The sequence below is a fragment of the Xenopus laevis genome, chromosome 2L (genome assembly GCF_017654675.1).
Source record: "Xenopus laevis strain J_2021 chromosome 2L, Xenopus_laevis_v10.1, whole genome shotgun sequence".
In the NCBI taxonomy this organism is placed as follows: Eukaryota; Metazoa; Chordata; class Amphibia; order Anura; family Pipidae; genus Xenopus; species Xenopus laevis.
The window spans coordinates 169,883,810-169,908,912 of NC_054373.1; the positions used below are offsets into that span (position 1 = coordinate 169,883,810).

Here is a 25,103-nt window from a genome sequence, read left to right on the forward strand (position 1 = left end):
ACTGCAATATCACACAGTGCCTTCTGTTGGTTATATGAAAGAATAACAGTGACTGCAATATCACACAACACCATCTGTTGGTTATATGAAAGATTAACAGTGACTGCAATATCACACAGCACCCTCTGTTGGTTATATGAAAGAATAACAGTGACTGCAATATCACACAGCACCCTCTGTTGGTTATATGAAAGAATAACAGTGCGCCCTCTGTTGGTTATATGAAAGAATAACAGTGACTGCAATATCACACAGCGCCATCTGTTGGTTATATGAAAGAATAACAGTGACTGCAATACCACACAGCACCCTCTGTTGGTTATATGAAAGAATAACAGTGCGCCCTCTGTTGGTTATATGAAAGAATAACAGTGACTGCAATATCACACAGCGCCATCTGTTGGTTATATGAAAGAATAACAGTGTGCCCTCTGTTGGTTATATGAAAGATTAACAGTGACTGCAATATTACACAGCGCCCTCTGTTGGTTATATGAAAGAATAACAGTGAATGCAATATCACACAGCGCCCTCTGTTGGTTATATAAAAGAATAACAGTGACTGCAATATCACACAGCGCCCTCTGTTGGTTATATGAAAGAATAACAGTGACTGCAATATCACACAGCGCCATCTGTTGGTTATATGAAAGAATAACAGTGTGCCCTCTGTTGGTTATATGAAAGATTAACAGTGACTGCAATATCACACAGCGCCCTCTGTTGGTTATATGAAAGATTAACAGTGACTGCAATATTACACAGCGCCCTCTGTTGGTTATATGAAAGAATAACAGTGAATGCAATATCACACAGCGCCCTCTGTTGGTTATATAAAAGAATAACAGTGACTGCAATATCACACAGCGCCCTCTGTTGGTTATATGAAAGAATAACAGTGACTGCAATATCACACAGCGCCCTCTGTTGGTTATATGAAAGAATAACAGTGATGGCAATATCACACAGCGCCCTCTGTTGGTTATATGAAAGATTAACAGTGACTGCAATATCACACAGCGCCCTCTGTTGGTTATACGAAAGATTAATGGTGATGGCAATATCACACAGCACCCTCTGCACATGGTAGTGGGACAGTTGGACAATGCACACAGTAATCCGTTTGGCAATTCTCTGTCACCATCAACTTTGCAAAGAAGTCCGGTTGATCGATGGGGGGTCGCTTTGGTGGAATGTGCGCAGCTGTGAGACAGGGCTGTAGTTGTGTCTAGGCTTATACTTGAGTCAATAATTTTTACCAGTTTTCGTAGGTAAAATTAGGTACTTCGGCTTATACTCGGTTCGGCTTATACTCGAGTATATATGGTAATACAAACACTGTTCTCTCCCTTTTACAGTATATAGCCTCTTTCAAGGGACATCTCCTACAGGTGCCACTGAGGAGAACTTGCTCTAGAACCTTCTGAGGTGGTCCCCTGCCACCAAATAACACTACTTACACAAATAACTTCTATTCCTTACAAGTATATGATAATATTATGTCTAATATGCAGTATTTCAGTTGTGAAAGGGAAATAATTATGTCACAGGGTAGGAACATAAATAATTTTTATCAGAGGTTATTTTGCTAACGATCCTGGTTGCTGTTACAGTCATTTCAATCCCTGGTTTCAGAGATCTTCATGTTGCTCATTATTTTACACTGCCTTTCTGTGTTTTATTAGCCAAGCTCCCTTGTACTTTAGCCTTCAATCTGAATCTATGCAGCCCTTGTCCTATTCATATTCCTCTCTATGATCTGCTAAAATACCAAACTGGAGAGCCGCAAAAAACGATATAACTGAAAAACCATAAAAACTAAAGACAAATTACAAAGTATCTTAAAATATTAATATCTATATCATACTAAAATGTATCTAAAAGCTAAACAACCCCTTTAAGAATGCTCAACCCTTCAGGCTCAAGCACTACTACCCAAGAGTTCCTAAACTCTTGATTTGAATACCTTGGCTTCCTGCTGAATGAGTTTTTTTTCCACAAGTGGGTTTTTAAAAAAATGTAAAAAAGTTGGCACCTAAACCCTGCCAGCAGGAAGCCGAGGTACCACTTTCTAATTTCAAATTCCATGTTTTTCATATTGAATGAAAATCACTGGTTTACTTAGAGCAGAACCCCTGTGAATACATAATCCTAACATGCAGGATTTCCTAAGCAAAAGGCTCAATGTAGACAAAATCTAATACATTTTAGTATTCTGTAATAAAAGTGAAATGTTATTATTATGAGATATATACACTTGTGATTTAGGGCAAGCCTGGCGAGGCACAATAACATTACATTTACCCGCTCCTTCTATAGCCGGGGGGATAACAGAATACACACAATTCATAATTCTGTCACTTAACCACATAGAAATGGGAATTTTAAGGAATAACAGCCACAAAGCCTACTGACCTGTTTAAAGTATTTAGTATTTCAAGGTTAATATTTTTGGCATTCACTGTTCACAAACGTTGTTGCTGCTCTCTGTGCTGTAACCCCTAAGACTGAATCTACAATTCAAGCCTGAAGGTTGTCCAGACCAATTCAGAGTCAAGGAGAAGAGAAATGTCTAAATGCCGGGGAGAAATTGCTATTCATAAGACTTCCTTAAAGGGCAAATCTTATTTGTTTTTTGAATCCTACTGTACATGTGTTTGCTTCTCGTAGACATTGCATTAACATGCATTGCTTAGATTTCAAGCTAGAGAAAAGAAAGGTTTGTGTCCACGAAACACTATAAAATGCACAATGATGATGATGATGATTTGTATAACTGACGTATTGGCTTTACAGGATAATGGGATATTTAAAGGGGAGCTATCATGATAGTGAAAATTTAATATAAGCTTCATCATACTGAAATGAGAAACTTCCTAAATACAAATGTAAGGCTATAGTAATTTGAGCAGCACAGTTACTCTAACTATTAGCTTTACCCCTAAATTTGCTCCAGATGAGATTATTCTGAGGGGATGAGCCCTTAGCAACAGTATAGAGGAATATATCCAAAAAATGGGCACCAGTGATCCTTAAAACATTAAGCAGAACTGATTTATTATAACTAATCCACAAAGAAGAATATTATAATGATACGGGAAATAGTTATTGAACAGTTTGCATATACTCATGATAAAGACCAGTATTAGAGCGAACACTCCAATAAAGCTTGCAAGAGGGGTATCCCGAGGTCCACCCAGAACTTCTCTTGCTCTCTCGGGGGGCCCCTCATAAGTGGAACCCAGGTGGGAATATAGCTAATCCCTATAACCTGTCATTAATTCCCTGACTAGGCAACAATGCCTTTGGTGATCTAATCCCTTTAAATACTCCTTGATGGAGCCAAGAGCCACTTAACTAGATAGCCTCAAACCTGGCTGGCTCTTCTAGAGAGAGATATGACAGGGCTAACTAATACTCACTAAAGGCCTCCAGACACGGGCCAATGAAAGGTGCCGACAGACCAAGTCGGCAGCTTATTGGCCCGTGTGTGTGGTCTCTGACGGGCCTCCCGGATCGATATCTTGGCGAAAGTCAGGATGCGGTCCCGCAATCCAACTGCCTGTATTGCTTTCATTCTGATCCAATCGTTGGCCCCTAGGGCCCACAATCGGATCAACCCAATATGTGGGCATATCAGGGAGGGATCCGCTTAAGGAGAAGGTTCCCTTTGACTCTCTTCCCTTGGGGGAGCTACTGTCAAAAAATTGCATAGAACCACATGGCTTACCCTTTTATATGAAAGCCCACTGCCACGTAGTGGCGAAGTTTGGGATAGCTATGGGTCATACTTTGACCAAAGAAAGGAAGAATTACTCCATCCAAAGAGTTAGGGCCCCTTTAGTGGCCAAACCTTAGGGGAATGCACAGTAAATGAGGACACCGTTTATCAGTCCCCTACACAAACAATAAAAAAATAGGTGCCATTTCTGAAATAACTACTGGTTCCTCTTTGCTATACCCCTCTCAGAATCTGACTCTCTTTATTCTCTCTTCATGCATGAGTGTGAAGTCTATTTTGAAGGACAGGTCTAATATAGCCTTTGTAGGTGCACCTAGAAGCTGTATTAGAGCTCACCTTTTTAAAATCACCAGAAATCCTGTCTCTCTACATGCTGCATTTGTTCGAAAGTCGCCCATTGCCCCCTAGGTAATCCACAGCTGCAGGCAAGTATATTGAAAGGAGAACATTAATTTTTTAATTCTTTTATTTCCAATTCAAATGTTTTATTTCTTAATTACTAGTATATTAAAGCACGCACATCTAGGATATTGCTTGAAGCTATAATATGACCTGAATATGACCATCTGTGAATTTTATATTGAAGTCTTTGAGAACACTCTTCAGTATTTTGACTCTTTCTGAAAGCACACGACGAGGCACAATGACCTGAGATGGCTGCCTACACACCAAAATACATTAATTGGTTCAAGCATAACATTTTACATGGTAGAATGAATTACTTGCATTGCACACAGTGTAGTAGTAATAAAAACTATACTATAAAAATCATGACAGAATCCCTTAAAGGTGTGGATTCAATAAATGCAATTTTTGTGTATATTCTAGTGTGACTGACTATAGCTGCATATATAAATGACCCTTCATAGCTTTTGGATCACTTTGGATCTGGGGCAAATCAAGTGAAGAGGAACAAGCATGATTGTGGGAGTTTCAATGTAGGCATGAGGCTAGACCAATTATGGGATTGTGAGTGGCTTTCAAACCAACTCACTTTTTGGTGTGTTAATTGTAGGCATATTCACAATGTTTCTCATATTTAAATTTATACAAATAATTGAAATCCAGCTGAATAAGAATTGTTGAAATTAACAAATTATCTTGGCTGACTTTTTGGGTCATCCCCTAGAAAGAGAATAATATAACTCAGTATCCAAAAAGTGGCTTCAAATATATTACATACAGGACTCCTTGGGCATTACTAAGGTGAAGGACTAATGCGAATTACCACTGTGACTCATCGGTCTTCGCGATTCTACAGTGCTGCAATGCTAGCAAAAATATACTCTAGCTGTACTTCGCTCGACAAACGTTGCAATTTGCACTCTGGCGAAGGACTTAGTTACACAAATCACTAAGATGCAGTTTCTGAACATTACTCTGTCAGACTTGCTTCGCCACCTCAGACAATCAATAGATAATTGGCTCCTCAAATTTTAATTCAAAAACGCTGCATCTTCTTTTTCAGGATTAGGCAAAGCATAATTATTTTTGTTGAACTGGTTTCCCTACATTCTAACATATGGCACAAATAACTGGGCTCAATGTGGCAAACCCTATTTCTTATAGTCACGGCTTTCTGTAATTATTGCGCAATATATAACTACGTCAATGAACTTAACTTCCGTGTATGCAAATTAGCCAGCTAGGCTTTCGTGCAATAACACTAGTGCAACTTCGCCAGCGTTCAGCGCCCTGGACGCAACTTCTAATTTTAGTGAATTAACGTTGTCCTGGCGAATCTACACCTGTCGAAGTGTTGTACTGTGAGCGAAGCCGTTGCTGTTGAATTTTCGGAGGTTAGTAAATTTGCCCCCTTGTGCCTTTCCCAATTTTCATAGTGCATCTGTTTAAAGGAGAACTAAATCCCCGTTAATCAAAAAACCCCATCCCCTTCCCTCGATTGGCCCCCTTCCCTGCTTTCTCTCTCAATAGTACCTTCCTTGAAAAGTGTCCCTGGCATTAAGGTTGGTATATTCATGCAGAGTAGTGCAGCTGAGTTCTTTTCCTTCAGCAATGTTTGGATCTTCCCGGCACATGCACAGAAGGCACAAATACCAGACTGGCCCCACTGTGCATGAACCGTGTGCCGGCACTCACTTCCTCGAGGAATCCGAAGATACTGAAGATGTCACCCAAGGGCTTTGCTGCACTACTCTGCATGATTATGCCAACATAATGCCATGGACACTTTTTCAAGTAAGGTACTATGGAGGAATAAAAAAACGGGAGGGGGGGCCAATGGAGGGAAGGGGATTTTTGATTACTGGGGGTTAGTTCTCCTTTAAGAGTGAATTTCATTAACAGTCATATCATTAACAGGGACGCAACAGAAATCTTGCTTTTGAAGTACTATAGCCAATATCTAATTATCAATGTATAGTTCTATGGTGGTTGTGTGTCTTTGGCATTGAGGTTGCCAACTGCATCTTTCTTACATCATTTCTGAAGTGCATCAATCTGGAATAGTCTGGGATAGGCTTTTTAGTACTGTATTTGCAATTATAATTACAGTTAAATTGCATGCTGTAATTTTCCTGTAAACTGTTACATGTGAGTATGTTTTCCTGAATAGTAGGTGTAGCAGCAGAGTTTCCCTGTGGTGTCCACACACTGGGAACTGTAAGTATCTGTTGTGCTACTTATCCGAGAATTATATACTTTGTCAGTCAATTTCCTTGTGTATTGCTAGTTCCTACGTGCCGTTTTTCTCTAAATTACACCTTTTCTTTCTATGTACTTTTCTTTTGGATCAGGATTTTAACATTTTACAGATTATGGTTTGGTCTGGGGTGTGATAGTGGAGACCGTAAATAAAAAAACCAGATTGATGGTGGCGTTTCAGTTTAAAATTCAGACTTGACTTATATACGGTAATGACAGTTCTGTTTTGCTTTGCACTAACATTCGTGACCCATATGGTGAAGAGAAATTATGTCATTAACATGTTACATAACTCTTATGCTTTTCCACATTTCCCCTGCTGAGTTTCTTCATCTTCAGTTTCTTTTCAGTTAGCATAAAAAGTAACATAGTAAGTTAGGTTGAAAAAAAGACACACGGCCCTCAACTTCAACCTTAAGCCTATATATAACCTGCCTAACTGCCAGTTGATCCAGAGGAAGGCAAAAAACCCATTTGAAGTCTCTCCAATTTGCCTCAGAGGGGGAAAAAATCCTTCCTGACTACAAAATGGACTAGTCCCTGGATCAACTATTAGTTATTATTATTATTATACTATGAGCTATCTTCCATAACCCTGTATTCCCTCACTTGCTAAACACTATCCAACCCCTTCTTAAATCTAATGTATCAGCCTGTACAACTGATTCAGGGAGAGAATTCCACATCTTCACAGCTCTCACTGCTTTCCTTTTTCAAACCTGTTTTTTTTGTGCTATACTTTTTGGTTGCTTTCTGTTATAACCTTTAATTATTAGTATTTCTTATTTTGCCTTTTGCAATCTTCTTAGACGTTATCACACTTTATCAAACTACTCAGATTAAGAGGAATGCAACAGCAATGTTTACATGAAAAACTTTTGGTTGGTTGTTGGTGCCTGGAGGCCTGTTTGTCAACAGTCTCATTTTAGTGGTTTTAGAGGTTTTTGAAATCACAACTAAACTCACTTTCTCTAAAACCACGAATGTCATGAAATGTATTAAATCACAGAATAAAAAGTATGAACAGAAAAAATAGCACCTGGGAGTTATTTATTAAAGTCCGAAAAACACAATAATTTTTTGGGTTTTTTTGCTATAAAATTCGAATTTTTAGTGGAAAATAAAACTCAATTTTTTTAAGATTTATTATACCCTGAGGATGGAAAAAGTCTGAATCCGAAAATCTGGCATCTCACACCTGCCAAAGTCAATAGGAGAGGTCCCTATCCTGTTTGGAAGTTTCTGTGGTCTGCGCTAGAATTAACCCTGAAAATCCGACTATTTCAGACTTTTCGGGCAAAACTCCGAAAAATTCATACAATTTGGATTTTCGCTCGATTTTACAGAAATTTTCCCCTGATCTTATTAAATCATGTTTCTTTAATAATAAATGAGGTCAATTCTTGGATTCTAGTTTTCTCTGACTTTTTAAAGAAAATTATCAGAAAAATTTGGATTTTGATAATAAGGCCCTGAATGATCCATAAAAAATCGGAATACTTCAAAAAATTCAAATTTTTTTTGACAATTAATGAAAAAAATTCTAAAACCTCTAAAAGTCAGAATTTATTAAAAACGACCCAAAAGGATCAGCGCAGCTCCCACTGACTTCTATAGGACCTTGACAACTTTTACTTGGTGAAGTTTTGTATTAGAGTTTTTTGTGGTTTTTACACAGTGTTTTGTTTGTCACTTAGGTGAAAAATTTAATAAGTACTGTTAAAGGGGAAATGGGGCAAATGTAAATAAAAATGGAGCAAAATTTGCATATCTTTTTTATGTCACAATATAAAGAAACAATAAGTTTAAATTGTTACCCAAATTTATTTTTTTTATTGGCACTGACCCATTTTTTCTGATAATTCTGTTTAAAGATTGCCTCCATTATCTAGATGCCAATCATAGTGATGTTAAAAGGACAACCTGACCAAAAGTGACTATTTTAAAATGCCACATATCAGTAAATCACAGAAAACGGTGTAATTTAAAGTGTGTTTTGTGATAGTGCTTCTTGGGAATTGTCCACTTACCTTGGATGGGGAATAAACCTTCATTTACTGTAAGTATTGTAATACAATTTTTAGGATTTCTCTTTCTTACATGGAAAAGCAAAAAAAAAAAGGTAATCGTTTCTTGTTCTTTGCACAGTGCTAGAAATGTCATAACCTTTAGCTACTGTGTATCTAAATGTTATGAACCTCAGCATATGATCTTTCACAAAATTGCTCCCAGCGTGGTTGGCATATAGGGAAGTATTCATATGGGGTTCTGTATGCAGGTGATTTCTTTGCAGGTTTTCTTTGGCCAACATACAAAGATTACATGGGAAACTTTTTTTGTTGGTCAATGCTACATGTTTTTTAACATGTTGCCATTATTTATAAACCAAAATTCAATTTTATACAAATAAAAAACTTGCAAGCAACAGTTAGTGGCTTTCTGACTTTGCTGACCTTCACTGGATGAGCTATATGTATGTATGATATGATTCATTGATATTGCTTAAACATGGTTGAAGAATTTGTATGACTGGCCAGCAACTATGAATATTATACCTTGTTTCAAATTTGCAAAATACCTAAAAAAAATTATGACAACCTAGTATAAAGAAGAAGCTGTAGTGGGAATTAAGGAAAGTTAAGTATAGCAGTATGTTATAGACCCCCTCAAGTAAATGAAGAGGAAGAGGCTCAGTCTGATTTCAACTAATTGCCAAAATATAGAAAAAATCAAGGTTTAATACATTGGCCCCATAATGTAGTCAGTTTTTTTATACTTGCTGCATGACAATTTCATCACAGATATGTTGAGGAACAGAAATAATGCTGTATTATCTGGGTATTAGTGACCATAATATGCAATTTTTATGGTGTTATTTACTAAACCATGAATTTATTTGGTCTGCTTTTTGTAGGAAAACATTTGAATTTTTTGGTGGGAAAAAATACTTACCTTTTTCTAGATATATTATATCCCAATGCTGCAAAAAGCCATAATCCAAAAATCTGCCATCTCAGACCAGTTGAGGTCCTGTATAAGTCGATGGAAGAGGCCAATTGGAAGTTATCATGGTCTACACTGAGTTTAGCCCGATAAACCAAAAATAGGAGTTTTCAGACAAAACACGAAAAAATCAAGCAATTCAGGAAAAAAGTCTGAAAAAATCATGATTTGGGTTTTTGCTTATTTTATCAGTTTCTTTCCTGATTCACTTTATATTATTAATAGATAAAGCAAAACGGGCATGGGAGTTTGGTTAAGGTTTTTTTTTTTTTTTTGAATTATGAGATAAATTTGGATTTTAGTAAATAACCCCCTTAATGTACAATAAAACAAGTATATACTGGGTCAACAAAGACACCAAGGGGCACATTTATCAAAATTCTAATTCAAGTTTTGAACTGGAATGTTTGAGATTGCTTAAGTGCAAAATAAAAGCTATAAAATAATATTCAGCATATAAAAGCTGAAGAGTTTATGTAGAAGTCAGTGGAAATTGGCTTAGGCAAAATGTAGGAAATATTTAAAATTCAGGTTTTTTGAATGTTGTTGAGAGTTGGCAGACTCATTGAAAATAAGTAGCATTTTCTCACATTTTTAAGTGATCAAATCTCAAGATTCATGGCTTTTACTAAATAAATGCACATTTTCACATTTTACTGTATTTTAATAAAACATGAATTTTGATAAATATGCCTCCCCACTTCAGGAAAATAAATTTTACCACTTTGCGTATAATTGGGCAATGCTATGCAGTCTTTTCCTGAAATAAATATAAAATATACATATAATATAAAAGCAATATTTATACACCTGAAATTTAGGTGTAAGGAAGTTCAGACTTATGAATAAAACATTGAAATCAGAGGATAGGGATGCATCTTTTAGGACCTATATTATACATATAACACATTTTGTAAAATAGCAAGAAGACCAAGTTCCAAAAGAAAAAATGTGTCTATTGAGGTTGGGAAAGTGATAAAAATGCCAATAGTTAATGATTTTTTCCTCACTATATACAGTTAGGAGTCAGTGTTAAAGGAAAACGAAACCTTAAAAATGAATATGTTTCCGAACCAACACTACGAATCGAAAAAATCGAATGTCAGGAAGGCGATAAACATTAGTGATGGGCGAATTTATTCGCCAGGGGTGAATTCACGGCGAATTTGCGCGATTCGCCGCCAGCGAATAAATTCGCAAAACGCCCGCGAATAAATTCGCAAAACGCCCGTGAAAATTCGCTGCAAAAATTCACCGGCGTTACTAAAAAATTTTCCAAAAAAACGGACGCCGCCGTCAAAAACGACGTCGGCGTCAAAAACGGGCACCGGCGTCGGAAAAACCGTTTAGCAAATTTTTCACCGTTTCGCGAATTTTTCGGCGAAGCGAAACGGCGCAAATTCGCCCATCACTAATAAACATCTTCAAATGGATCACTGGACCTCTGCCATTGACTTGTACATGAACTCGGCAGGTTTTAGGTTGTGAATATTCGAAGTAAGATTTTTTCCACGGTTTAGTTAAATCTCACAATGAAATTTACCTTCGAAAAGTGGGATTAAAATTTGAATGTGAGAATATGAATTATTCGGACACCCATTGACTTTAATGCATTTAGACCAAATAGTCGCGCATATAAAAATTGTCGCTCGCGGCAAAATTGATGCGCGTCAAAATAATTTTGACGCCTATTTATTGTGTTTTGTGAATTTTTCACCTTTTCACAAATTTCGTGGTAAATTTGCGAATTTTTCAGCGAATCAAAACTGCACTGATTCGCCCATCACTTGCACCGTACTCAGGTTTGCAAGTGCTTTGCTATTAGAATCTTTCCATATGAGCTTCTCTAGAAGCCAATAGAAGATTTATTTCCATCATTCAAGCTACTTATTTTTCAAATTTTGTTTTTTAAAACACAAAAACATATTTTTTTTAAAACATAAAAATTCATTAAACAATGCGGTTTTTATTACTTGAGTTTTTGGAGCTGCTAGTGGAACAAAATCCAATGCTAATTAAAGTAAGATGTACCATACGTTATCAAAGGCTATTGTGATACTAAAATCTACAATTAGTGGCCTATTTATTAAAGGTTGAATTGTACTGGTATTACAACTTTTTGAAACCACGATTAAACACATTTTCTCTAAAATATGAATGACAAGAAAGTAATTAAAAGATGAGTAGATAAAAAGTATGAACAGAAAAAACTCATACAATGTGCTTAAAATACGAATATCTCTAAGACCTCTAAAAATTTGAGTTTTTCAGGCAATTACTAACCAAAAAAAATCTGAAAACCTCTAAAATTCTGAATGTTTAAAAGAAAGGTCCAATAGGATGAGCGCAGCTCCAATTGACTTTTATGGGACCATGACTGTTTTTAATTGAAGTTTTGTATTAGAGTTTTTTTACTTTTACACAAATTTTAGTTTTAGAGAGAGAAAAAATAAAATACAAATTGTAAAAAGAATGAAATGTTAGTAAATTGTCCCCTTAGTATAGATATTGTTATACGTATATAGTTGTGAATGTCTGTAAGTATAGGTGCTGGGTTTCATTTGATGGGGTTCATCTTGATGGTCTTTTTAAAATTCAAATTAACTTTGTAACCATTCAGTGTAACATTTCCTTGCTAAATAAAATCAACTTTTAGGCAAGGGTCAGCATTTTTTATTCCTTTAACACTAACACTTTATCTACAGATTGTTTTCCATCTGTTTATCAAGCAGTGTAAAGGATATTTACAAAGGAAAAAGTGATGCAAAATAAATTATATATTTATCAAGCTGTGTATGAATGTCCCTGTGTGGTTTAATGCCATCCATTGTCATTGCTGATATTAGCTGACAGTATTGGTTACATAGCCTTACAAAGGCTGATTTTTGAAAGGTCGAGTGTTAGATTTTTTTTCCTCAAATGAACTCGAAACTATCTTACTTGAAAAAACTTGAATCTGAAAAACCAGATTCTTTAAGTTCAAGTCCCGGAACCCGAAAACTCAAATTTTTGGTGAAAAAAAAACACGAATCACTGGATTCATTCAAGTTTTTGGGCAAAACTCTCAGAAAAAAACTGGAACATCATGAAGGCTGTTTCATGGGAAAAAACAACTTATATCTTAATAAGTCTTCCCCTAAGTATTTATATTTGTGCAGTTTCTTTCCTACAAGGACTGAACTGTTTATTGCAGTTCTGAACTGTTTGTTATTGCACTCCTTATGTTTCTTATGTTTCGTAGAGAGCATTTAGGGTAAAAACGCAAAAATATGGTTTAGTAATCCAGCAGTACCTTAAGGGAAGGCAGACCATCTGTAGCTAATGAAGGATTTGAGTTGAACTGATGAATGGCCTGGGGTTACTGAAGCTAGAGTAAAAAAGGTGAAACAGTTCATGCTGAGCATATAAGTCTTTTCTGACAAAACTGGTAGCTACAGGGAACTGATATTCCTTATTCGACTGCTTGTTGCTGTCAGGATCAGCCCGGGACTTGAACTCTGGTGGTGCTGTTCTGCTCATTGTAGCACTTACCTCATGAGCCACTGGGGGCTCTCGGGACTGGTCCTGAACTATTGAGTGTATTGTTTTCTGTTATCTGCCATTCACAGTCCGTTTTCCACCCACCTCGTTTACCCTCATGTGTTTCCCATTTCCTAATCACCTTCCCTTTATAAACCCGCCCTGAGCTTTGCTCAGTGCTGAGTCATTGATTGTATCCTGTTTTGTTCCTGACCTGCGAATCTGAATCTGAATCTGAATCTGAATCTGAATCTGAATCTGAATCTGAATCTGAATCTGAATCTGAATCTGAATCTGAATCTGAATCTGAATCTGAACCTGAATCTTGAAAACCTTGTATGTCTTGTTCCTGAAAACCTTGTTACCTTGTTTCCTGAGTGAGTACCTTTGTTCCTGTGTTCCCCATTTTCCCTCACCATGTGGATTCCTCGATCAGCCATTTTGCTTGTTCCTGCCTTTTATGTTTCTGTGTTCCGACTGCAATAAACCTACTATAACTTCATCACCATCATGTCTTTGCCTACAATTACCTATGGCTACACCCCTGGGCGTCCACCATATCCACTCCCCTTGGAGTGGCTATCCTCGGTCACAACGGTTCCTCGTTGTGAACGTTACAGAATGACTCAGCCTAACTACAGGAAGCCTTTGGGAAAGCCCTCCATGCCTTCTGACTCTGTTGTTAAACTGCAACTCCCTTGGGATGGAGAGGATAAGGCAGAAGACGCCATCCATTTCACTGATGATGTCTGGCAGGATTTTGTCTCCGATGATGACTGGGAGGATTCAGCCTTCGATGAGGACTGGGAGGATCTAGACTCGGATGAAGATGAACTACAAACTGCTATCTGGCCTGTGTCAGATCGGCCACTTCCAGTTTTTGGGCCCTTGTCTCCTCCACAACCTTCTGCTCCTGTGGCAGCTGCCAAACCCAGGTCACCCTCTTTTTCTCTCAGACCTGAACCCCAGTTTATTAGTTTTTCTACAGTTTCCCAGCACCCTCTCCAGTCTCCAGCTCGTGTGCCGGCTCTTCAGTCACCTGCTCCTGTGCCGGCTCTTCAGTCACCTGCTCCGGTGCCGGCTCTTCAGTCACCTGCTCCTGTGCCGGCTCTCCAGCCTCCAGCTTTGGTGCCGGCTCTCCAGCCTCCAGCTTGGTGCCGGCTCTCCAGCCTCCAGCTTTGGTGCCGGCTCTCCAGTCTCCAGCTTTGGTGCCGGCTCTCCAGTCTCCAGCTTTGGTGCCGGCTCTCCAGTCTCCAGCTTTGGTGCCGGCTTCCCAGCCAGTCCTTGCTCCGGTGCCGGCTTCCCAGCCAGTCCTTGCTCCTGTGCCGGCTTCCCAGCCAGTCCTTGCTCCTGTGCCGGCTTCCCAGCCAGTCCTTGCTCCTGTGCCGGCTTCCCAGCCAGTCTTGCTCCTGTGCCGGCTTCCCAGCCAGTCCTTGCTCCTGTGCCGGCTTCCCAGCCAGTCCTTGCTCCTGTGCCGGCTTCCCAGCCAGTCCTTGCTCCTGTGCCGGCTTCCCAGCCAGTCCTTGCTCCTGTGCCGGCTCCCCGAAAGCTGCATGTGTCGGCTCCCCGAAAGCTGCCTGTGCCTGCTCCCCGAAAGCTGCCTGTGCCCGTTACCATGCCAAGGCAGCCGGTTCCAGCCTCCGTGCCTGCAGCCCAGCCGGTTCCAGCCTCCGTGCCTGCAGCCCAGCCGGTTCCAGCCTCCGTGCCTGCAGCCCAGCCGGTTCCAGCCTCCGTGCCTGCAGCCCAGCCGGTTCCAGCCTCCGTGCCTGCAGCCCAGCCGGTTCCAGCCTCCGTGCCTGCAGCCCAGCCGGTTCCAGCCTCCGTGCCTGCAGCCCAGCCGGTTCCAGCCTCCGTGCCTGCAGCCCAGCCGGTTCCAGCCTCCGTGCCTGCAGCCCAGCCGGTTCCAGCCTCCGTGCCTGCAGCCCAGCCGGTTCCAGCCTCCGTGCCTGCAGCCCAGCCGGTTCCAGTCTCCGTGCCTGCAGCCCAGCCGGTTCCAGTCTCCGTGCCTGCAGCCCAGCCGGTTCCAGTCTCCGTGCCTGCAGCCCAGCCGGTTCCAGTCTCCGTGCCTGCAGCCCAGCCGGTTCCAGTCTCCGTGCCTGCAGCCCAGCCGGTTCCAGTCTCCGTGCCTGCAGCCCAGCCGGTTCCAGTCTCCGTGCCTGCAGCCCAGCCGGTTCCAGTCTCCGTGCCTGCAGCCCAGCCGGTTCCAGTCTCCGTGCCTGCAGCCCAGCCGGTTCCAGTCTCCGTGCCTGCAGCCCAGACGGTTCCAGACTCCGTGCCAGCAGCCCAGCCAGACTCCGTTCCCAGTGCCAGCTCGGCAGACGACTGCTTCTTCCCGAGCCAGTTTCTGTACTGTTTGCCCTGGCCTCCGGGCCTGAGGACCTGTTTGCCCTGGCCTCCGGGCCTGAGGACCTGTTTGCCCTGGCCTCCGGGCCTGAAAGGACCTGTTTGCCCTGGCCTCCGGGCCTGAGGACCTGTTTGCCCTGGCCTCCGGGCCTGAGGACCTGTTTGCCCTGGCCTCCGGGCCTGAGGACCTGTTTGCCCTGGCCTCCGGGCCTGAGGACCTGCCTGCCCTGGATAGTGCCACTTTCCCTGCTACTGGACCTGGTAGGGCGGTTAATCCTGTCTCTATCAGGTCTATTGCTGTAGGTGTTGGTATTGCTGTCCTGGCTTGCCTCTTCCTATTTCTAACGGGTGCCTGTGCTCCTGGTCCGCCACCTGTGATGGGTGCCTGTGCTCTTGGTCCGCCACCTGTGATGGGTGCCTGTGCTCTTGGTCCGCCACCTGTGATGGGTGCCTGTGCTCCTGGTCCGCCACCTGTGATGGGTGCCTGTGCTCCTGGTCCGCCACCTGTGATGGGTGCCTGTGCTCCTGGTCCGCCACCTGTGATGGGTGCCTGTGCTCCTGGTCCGCCACCTGTGATGGGTGCCTGTGCTCCTGGTCCGCCACCTGTGATGGGTGCCTGTGCTCTTGGTCCGCCACCTGTGATGGGTGCCCGTGCTCCTGGTCCGCCACCCGTGATGGGTGTCCGTGCTCCTGGTCCGCCACCCGTGATGGGTGTCCGTGCTCCTGATCCGCCACCCGTGATGGGTGTCCAAACTCCTGATCCGCCACCGTGATGGGTGTCCAAACTCCTGATCCGCCACCCGTGATGGGTGTCCAAACTCCTGATCCGCCACCCGTGATGGGTGTCCAAACTCCTGGTCTGCCACCCGTGATGGGTGTCCAAGCTCCTGGGCCGCCACCTGTAATGGGTGCCTGTATTGATCTTGTCTGTCTTCATGTCCTGGTTTCCGACTCTGGCTGTGATATCTTGGCTCCTAATTCTGCCAATGTTCTGTTCTGGCTCCTGACCCCAGCAATTTCTTTGTTTTGTTTTTCAATTCTCAGAAGATCCTGTTTCTCGTTTCTGGCGAGGCTTCGGCCCATTTCCCCAGGGTTTGGACTAAAAAGGATGGGGGACCATTTGATCCTGGGATCGCCCGGAGGTCGATCCTCAAGGGGGGTAATGTCAGGATCAGCCCGGGACTTGAACTCTGGTGGTGCTGTTCTGCTCATTGTAGCACTTACCTCATGAGCCACTGGGGGCTCTCGGGACTGGTCCTGAACTATTGAGTGTATTGTTTTCTGTTATCTGCCATTCACAGTCCGTTTTCCACCCACCTCGTTTACCCTCATGTGTTTCCCATTTCCTAATCACCTTCCCTTTATAAACCCCGCCCTGAGCTTTGCTCAGTGCTGAGTCATTGATTGTATCCTGTTTGTTCCTGACCTGCGAATCTGAATCTGAACCTGAACCTGAACCTGAATCTGAATCTGAACCTGAACCTGAATCTTGAAAACCTTGTATGTCTTGTTCCTGAAAACCTTGTTACCTTGTTTCCTGAGTGAGTACCTTTGTTCCTGTGTTCCCCATTTTTCCCTCACCATGTGGATTCCTCGATCAGCCATTTTGCTTGTTCCTGCCTTTTATGTTTCTGTGTTCCGACTGCAATAAACCTACTATAACTTCATCACCATCATGTCTTTGCCTACAATTACCTATGGCTACACCCCTGGGCGTCCACCATATCCACTCCCCTTGGAGTGGCTATCCTCGGTCACAACGGTTCCTCGTTGTGAACGTTACAGTTGCTCAGTGGTGTATTCGCCTTGTGCCATGTGAAGAATATGTAGGTTATAAGGAAATTATTAATAATATTATTAGTCTTGAAGAAGAGAAAAGAAGGAAGAACAAAATGTAATGATTTATTGCTAAGGGATTTGTGCTGTGTCCATATGTGATGAGGTGGATGAGGATTTATAGAATGATACATTGTACAGATAACAGTGCCCTAATAACCAACAAGTCCGAATTTATCTCAATATTTTCTGCTACAAACTCCGATCAAATCTGTGTTTTTTTATGCTTATTTATTACTACATTTTCCCGAAAATTTGCTTTGTGGGAAAAAAAATCAGATTTTCATGATTTTTTCATCCGATTTTCATGAATTTCAAGATTTTTCGTAATTTTCACCCGAAAACTTCAGGGTATTGCACGAAAAATCATTGGGACTTCTCCCATTGACTTATATACAACCTTGAAAGGTCTGAGATGCTGGATTTTCTGCTTCAGACTTTTCCATCCTCAGGGTTTAATCAATTTTGAAAAATTTGTGATTTTTTTAAAAGTCTGATTTTGTATCCGGAGTTTAGTAAATAACCCCCTACATGTATTGATATATATGGAAAGATCATCCTCTTAGATTTTTTTCATTAAAACATAATGCCCTTAATTTCTTGTTACAAAATTGTTGTGGACCACAAATGTGTTTTTTCATTAAAACATAATGCCCTTAATTTCTTGTTACAAAATTGTTGTGGACCACAAATGTGTTCTGCACCTCTTTTGCTACAGTAACAACAATTTTGTTGCCTATCCCATGGAAATAGGCAGTTGCTTATCCAAACTGTTGCCGATTAGCTACTGTCAAGTAATATGACAGCTTTCATTTGTAGGCACATTCTGAAGGTACAAGTTGTAGTTCATAAACAGCTAAATGGCCAAACCTGATGAAGACCTTGTTGAAATGATGTGCTCTACAAAATGTTTACCAATGATTTTTTTCCAAAACTTAAAAAAAACTTTTTTTGAGATCACAATTTTTTTGACCACAAACATATATACTAAAAAGCTTGTATTAGAAAAACACAATCATCATCAATTGTAAAAAAAATACTCTTCCCATTTGACTTCAGTAGATGCTAGCCAGGTTTGAATTTAGGTTTTTGTAATTGATAAATCTAAAGAATTCAGTCTCAGAAAACTCAAATTCCAAAAGATTAATTTCACAAAAAAGGTGGCAATGATCTGGCCAAATCAACTACACGCATAGAAATGAGGGCATTGATTAATGCACATTACTTGATCCCTGTTTTATTAGTAATTTAGTATGTGTAATTTACTTTCTCTAATGAAGCCTCTGCAAATAACACATGAGTTCCATGTTATTAATTGTTGATTAATTATACTATATTAAAGTTAGAAATGCTGTATTTAGTATACTAAACATAAACATGAGCTTACCGCACCATAAGCCTAATAAAACAAATAATTAGTGATGGGCGATTCTGTGTACCGCTAAATTTGCGAAACGGCGAAAAAATGTTGCGAAACTTGTTGAAATCAATGGCCGACAAAATAATTTTGATGCGCATCAATTTTGACGCGATCGACAATTTGTATACGCGTGACTATGTGGTGCAAATGCATTAAAGTCAATGGTGTCCAAATAATTTTGACACACACTACAAATCCCATTTTATCTGTTTAAATCTGGCTCCATGATCTTTGTCCTTGCCACTGGAGTTGGAAGCAATAAAGGGGATGTAAAGGCAAAAATAAAATCCAATATGAATCTCTACACAGTCACTGACTGCTCTACATGGAAACAAACAAAGCTGCTTGAGTTATGGGAAGTAAGGTGGAGGGCTCCCCCTGCTGTTTGAAAGTATGATCGTTCTTGGCAGATCAGCTAGGGACTGTCTGAAGTTTCCTATCTGCAGCAGGGGGAATTTCACTGCATATAGTCAGGTTTCTTATAAAAATGGTACACAGTTCATTAGATATTAGACAGGTTCCTTTTTTTACCTTTACATCCCCTTTAAATAAAAGATGTAATTTTATGGATTGACTCCCCACATATCACATCACATTATGCATATGATCTGTTACCCTGTATGTGGTTGAACTTAGGGCCATATATGATTGTGTTCCCATCTTCTTGGCTGATTATCTACCAGAACCAAAGGTGCATAAATGGCACTGCTGCATTGTTTTTTTAACAGTATTAGCTTCAAATCTCCTGATGAAGGCTGTGGAATAATGTGTGTTTAATTTACAGTAGAAGACTTCATAACACATGTGTTTGGTAAGGCTCATTGATTTGGCAAAGATAGGCAGCTGGTTCTGCCATGTGTTATGGCTGAAAAGGAAGTGGAACATTGTTAAATTAACTGGTTCTGTTGCTCAATGTGCCCATGACATTACTAAAAGGATGGGGCCAGGAATAACAATGAAGATTATTAGATACTTTTATTTCAAAGGTTCCCAGTTGATGATTTGAAAGTCACAATAGAATTTGACTAGTGATAATAGCATTTTTTTGGCAAGTTGTTCCGTGGAAATGGCATCCATAGACCCCAAATGTGTCAAAAAAACATTGTTGCGGGTCAAAAAAATTTTGTCGTCCATAGGCTTTTCAGTGAAGCGAAACATGTTAGATTCGCCCATCAATAAATTTGACCCTTTGTTCTTAAATGTTATAAGTGGTGGGGTTTTGGCTGTAGAACTATTCATTCAGTGACAGTTCCACTTATAATTGCTTGTGTGTGTTGCTGGTGCAACAATGGAGTGTGTCTCGAGATCCAGATAAAATTTTAAACTACACAAAGGGGTTTTCCTGTAACATAGTTAGTACATGAAGATAATATAATAATGTCTCAATAATTCACCAGGTCTATTAGCTTCCTAGCAACCAAAGAGCAGATAACTTTTAGGGGGTTGTTTATTACCTCAAATTTATTGGGTCAGGCTTTTTGGGACACAAACTCATTTTTATGAAATTTTTTTATGAAAAAAGGCTCACATTTTTAGAGATGTACCTGGAATCCGAAAATCTGCCATCTCAGACCTGTTGAGGTCATGTATAAGTCAATGGTTCCTATCCCAATTGGAAGTTGTCATGGTTTGTGCTGGGTTTAGCCTGATAATCTGATAAATTCAGGGTTTTTGGGCAAAAACCTGAAAAAATTTAGCAATCCAGGAAAAAATGTAAAAAAAAAAATCATACTATTTGGGTTTTTGCTCGATTTTATCATGTTTTTCCCTTGATCCGATTTATTTAAGTTATTTTATTAATAAATAAGGCAAAATCGGGATGGGAGTTTGATCAAGATTTTTTGAATTTGAATTATGAGATAAATTTGGATTTTAGTAAATAACATAAAATAATAATGTTCACCCAATAACAATGACCCCTTGATTGTTGGTTGGTTGCTGTGCGTTAATAGACCTGATGCAGACTTTTTCATTTAGTTACATTGACCCCCTTCTGCAGGTCTGTAATTTCATACATTCTATAATTCTCTAAAGCCAGAAAACTGAAGGTCAACCAGTGATATCTCATTTGAGTATCATAACAACATGATTGTTAACTGTATGATTGATAAAATACCAAATAGTCCAATTATGTATTCCCAACAGTAGTTGGTGCTCTATCATCCTCATTATTTGTGTACAATAATGTGCACTAAATTGTTTCTTAGCAAATGCCTTTTAATTGCCTGTAAATTGTTTAATTAACCCTCCTTCAGGATTAAATCATGTTTACTTTCAATTTCTATCTATCACTGATCAAATCTCTGTTCTATTCAGCTTTAAATTGAGATATTAGTATAGCTTCCTAAAGTTTTAGGAACTAATTTGCTAATGATAGCTCAAAATATTAAGCTTTGTAAATCTATCCTGGATGAAACTTTAAATAATATGTGAATATGAATGTATGTAGACTGTATCATTGATGTGCTGGTATTTATAATATTTGTGCTCTTATATTTCTAATCATGTGACCATAACTGCATGTTCCTTAAGTAATATTCTTAATTTAAAGGGGAACTCCTGCTTCCAAACCAAAATTTGATAAAGAGACCCACATACCACAGAAACCCCTAATATACCCATCACAGTTACATGTTTCTTCAAAAAAGTATGAATAAATTCCATTTTCTTTGCTGAAATCCAGCTGTTTAACAGTTCTTCTTTTTCTGCATCATTTGAAATCCTGGCAGGGAAGGCGAGACTAAAACACTGATGTTACAAATTGTAACAACTACTCCACAGCTTACAGACAGCATGCAGGAACTACATAACCCACAATGCATTGCACTGTGATGTTCCTTTCCTTATTGAAATCACATGTGCTGGGAATTGTGGGGGTTGGAGGATGCAGGCTGAGGACAGATGGCTGTTGATACAAAGTAACAGTAGTCAGCCAGCTCAGCAAAGTAGTCTGCAAGATCAACAGAAGAGCAGGGGGCTAGGCTTAGAGAACTGTCAGAAACCATTAAAAATCATGAAAAGTCTGCATATTTTTTAATTGATGTATATTGCAAAGTTGTTAGAAATTATGTGAACTTTTCAAAAAGCTAAAGTTTTGTTTTTGTGGAGTTCCCCTTTAAAAAACATGTACAAATATGTAAAATATATACTTTGTAAGGGTACAAAATGATGCCACAATTTACAATAGGTGCTTAATACAATAATTGCCTGTATAATTATTGGTAATTTTTTGAAGAATGGTCCTGGTTGAATCACACTGGCATCATACCATCTGACCACATTTACACCATAATACTGAGATTAATTTTCATGGCTCTTGTGAACTCGGTACATTGTCTCCTTGCAATGATCAACCAATTGGCAGTTAGCTTTGATTACTATGTTGTAGTAGGAAAAAAAAAATGTGCACACAAGTTTAAAATGGACGCACAAAATAATTTTTTTGTGTACATAGCCAAGAATGAACTAGAGGAAACATTACTTGTAACTATGTACTTACAACTAACGATAAAAGTTACCTGCTCCTTGTATGTATGTATGTATATATATTTTTTTAATTTTATATCGTTCTTGAGGGCAAAGCACTGTACAGCAAAATAATAAATTAGTATTGCTATTAAATTGCTGCCCGAAACATGTCGTGGGGACACACAATAAAGCACTGATTAGCAGGTATTCTTCTGTTTGCCCTTGATTTACATATCCTATGATTGAATTAATTCCAGTGGTGGTTTGACGGAACACCAGAGGGAATCAACGCTTTCCAATAACGCTTGGCTTTCTGTGTGTTACCCTGAGAGTAATAAATTAGTAGTAACAAACAAAGGGTTCACTGCATTAATAAGTAACAATAAGTGCATTTTTAGAAATACAATTCACATGAATATAAAATATAATTAAAATACGAATTAAGTGGCCAGTGTCAACAAGACAAAAGGATTGAGGACCCTACCCCGTGGGCAACATTTCAAAAGTGAAAAATGTGAGTGTCCCCCAAAATAATGAATCAATCAATTAAAAAATGAAAAATGTATTAGGACATCAGAGCAAGACCTAACGCGTTTCGTGCCTGCTGGGGGCATTTACTCATAGGTACCTGCCCTGTGGGGTTACAGTCTAAATGGGCGTATAACTTAAAGACACAATTCGGAGGGGTATAATGTACAATGTTGTAATTGATCTTGTTGGCTTACTTTTTTTTGCTAAAACCAAGAAAAATTAACTTAAACTTAATATAATATATCTTTTTGAAGAAAATCCTGGTGTGCTTCAGCTTTTTCTGCCATTGGATATTTGATTTCTGAATTGCACCCAGGTATGTAATTTTTGAAGTGTGTGCTATAGCCTTTCGCAACAAAATAATATTAATAAATAATACATATATATATGTAATTCTCCAATGAGTATCTGGTCTGGAAACCATTGGTATAAATATATATACAGTACAGTACCAGCACTCAAATCGTTATGTTGCCCATGGTGCACGATCAAGGTTGCATAGACAGAGTAAGAAGGATCAGCACTCACTGTATTAAGGTGAAGAAAATTTGCTTTTTATTTTCAAGTGATTTACATCTTTTTGTAAATCACTTGAAAATAATAAGCAAATTTTCTTCACCTTAATATAGTGAGTGCTGATCCTTCTTACTATATATAGTAAGTCAGGAAGGAATTTTGGAGTCAGGAAGGAATTTTTCCCCCTCTGAGGCAAATTGGAGAGGCTTCAGATGGTTTTTTTTGCCTTCCTCTGGATCAACTGGCAGATAGGTAGTTAATAAAAAAAAAAGGTTGAACTCGATGGACATGTGTCTTTTTTCAACCTTACTTACTATGTTACTATGTATATATATATATATATATATATATATGTTGTCCAACTGGTAGACAGTAGAGCCTTCAAAGAGATTTTATTTTCAATAGTAAGGTTATCAAATTACTTGAAAAATCAAAGGGTTGTAATAAATGTAAGCTGTTGGGCTATATATTAAAACGAAATGCAATCAGTGCTGCTCTAATAACTGCATATTCTCGATGTGTCCTCAGATTTTCATCTGATCTGTTAACCTTCTCTTGGTCTGCCTTAGTCTTCATTGTGTGACAATCTGATTCCTGCACCAGTGATGTAATGTAAATGGGGACCTTAAGAAAGGTTAGGTTACGAGAAAAATAAAATATGTATTTCATGGATGGTAGTTGTAGTACTTCACCATATGGAAAGCCACAGGTGGTCCTCCCAGGCATGACTACTAAGAATAGCTAAGTAATGTCATTTGCACTCTCTGGTACAAAGATGTCCTCTCTGGTTGAGGGATCAGAGCAAATGCCCACTCTACTTTTTCCTAAAACCAACCTTGGAATTCATAATTCTTCTGTAAAACATGTACATGCTAAATCCAGTTACACATATAACTCGCAACAATCACACTTGAAATTGCTGCAAATTATAACTGTTAAATATTATGCGGTGTATATAATTTAGCTTCTATTTTCTTGGTGCCTTACAACACACACATTCATTTTAATCCCATCATTAAGAGAGAGTTCCCGTTCTTTTACTTCGTTTTTTTTTTTTGTAGCAACTAAATGGAGTAAATTAGATCTCATTTAATCATTTGTCTTTTTCAGGATATTCAATACTTCAAGCAATTATGGAAAAAGCAGGACAAAATGGATGGCAAGTTAGTGCAATATGCGTAGAAAATTTTAATGATGCCAGCTACAGACGCCTGTTAGAAGACTTGGATCGAAGACAGGAAAACAAGTTTGTAATAGACTGTGAAGTTGAAAGACTTCAGAACATTCTAGAACAGGTAATTATTGTTGTTTTTAACCTGATCTGGCAGCAATATGGGATCAGGGGAGCCAATGCTAAGCTGAAAATCCTTTATCAAAGAGATGAGCACAAGTAAACCCAGATCTAAAGTAAAAAATAATGATGCTGCTTTTGCATATTAATCGTGTGAATAAGTATATTTTCTCCAGCACATTTCTTCACTAAAAATATGTGGGAATAAACAAATTAAAAAGGACTTCATAGGGCCTACCAGACACTCTGACATCCAGGGCACACTTTTATAGGAATTATATATAGAATACTGTAGGCATTATATTAGTGTAAGGGGCAGATTTATTAAGGTTCTAATGGTAAATTCAAATTAGAATATTCAAAAAAAAATTTGGTCAAAACTAACTAACAAATTGTAATTTTAATTCGCCAACTCAAATTCATACGTGAGATTTATCACAAATCAACCTTGAAAACGGTTCTAATTCAATTTTTCGCTACCCAAAACCTGCCGAGTTAATTTACAAGTCAATGGCAGATGTCTGAAGAACTTTTTTAATATGTTAATTGCCTTCCTGACATTCACGTTTTTTTTCAGAGGAAAACTCAATTTGAATTTGATTTGAATTTTCTTGTCGATTCAATCGAATATTGAAGTTTTTTCAGAAATAACCTCCCATTTGAGTTGTGAGTAAATTGGAATTTATTATTAAATTCATATAACTTCGAAATTTGACCTTTGATAAATTTGCCCCTAAGTAAGAAAGGCTTGATGGAAATTGTTCATGGAA

General features: G+C 39.2%; 1 protein-coding gene across 7 annotated transcripts in view; it reads left to right on the forward strand.

The window, feature by feature from the left end:
- The window catches only part of gria4.L (glutamate receptor, ionotropic, AMPA 4 L homeolog), a 209,384-nt gene that overhangs the window by 86,246 nt on the left and 98,035 nt on the right, over nucleotides 1–25,103 (forward strand). For all 7 annotated transcript variants that reach the window (XR_005965215.1, XM_041580812.1, XM_041580810.1 and 4 more), the window contains 1 exon segment: nucleotides 24,153–24,337. Coding sequence is in view for 6 of the 7 variants with exons in the window: in XM_041580812.1 (XP_041436746.1) it covers nucleotides 24,153–24,337 (185 nt within the window). In the remaining variant the exon portion in view is untranslated.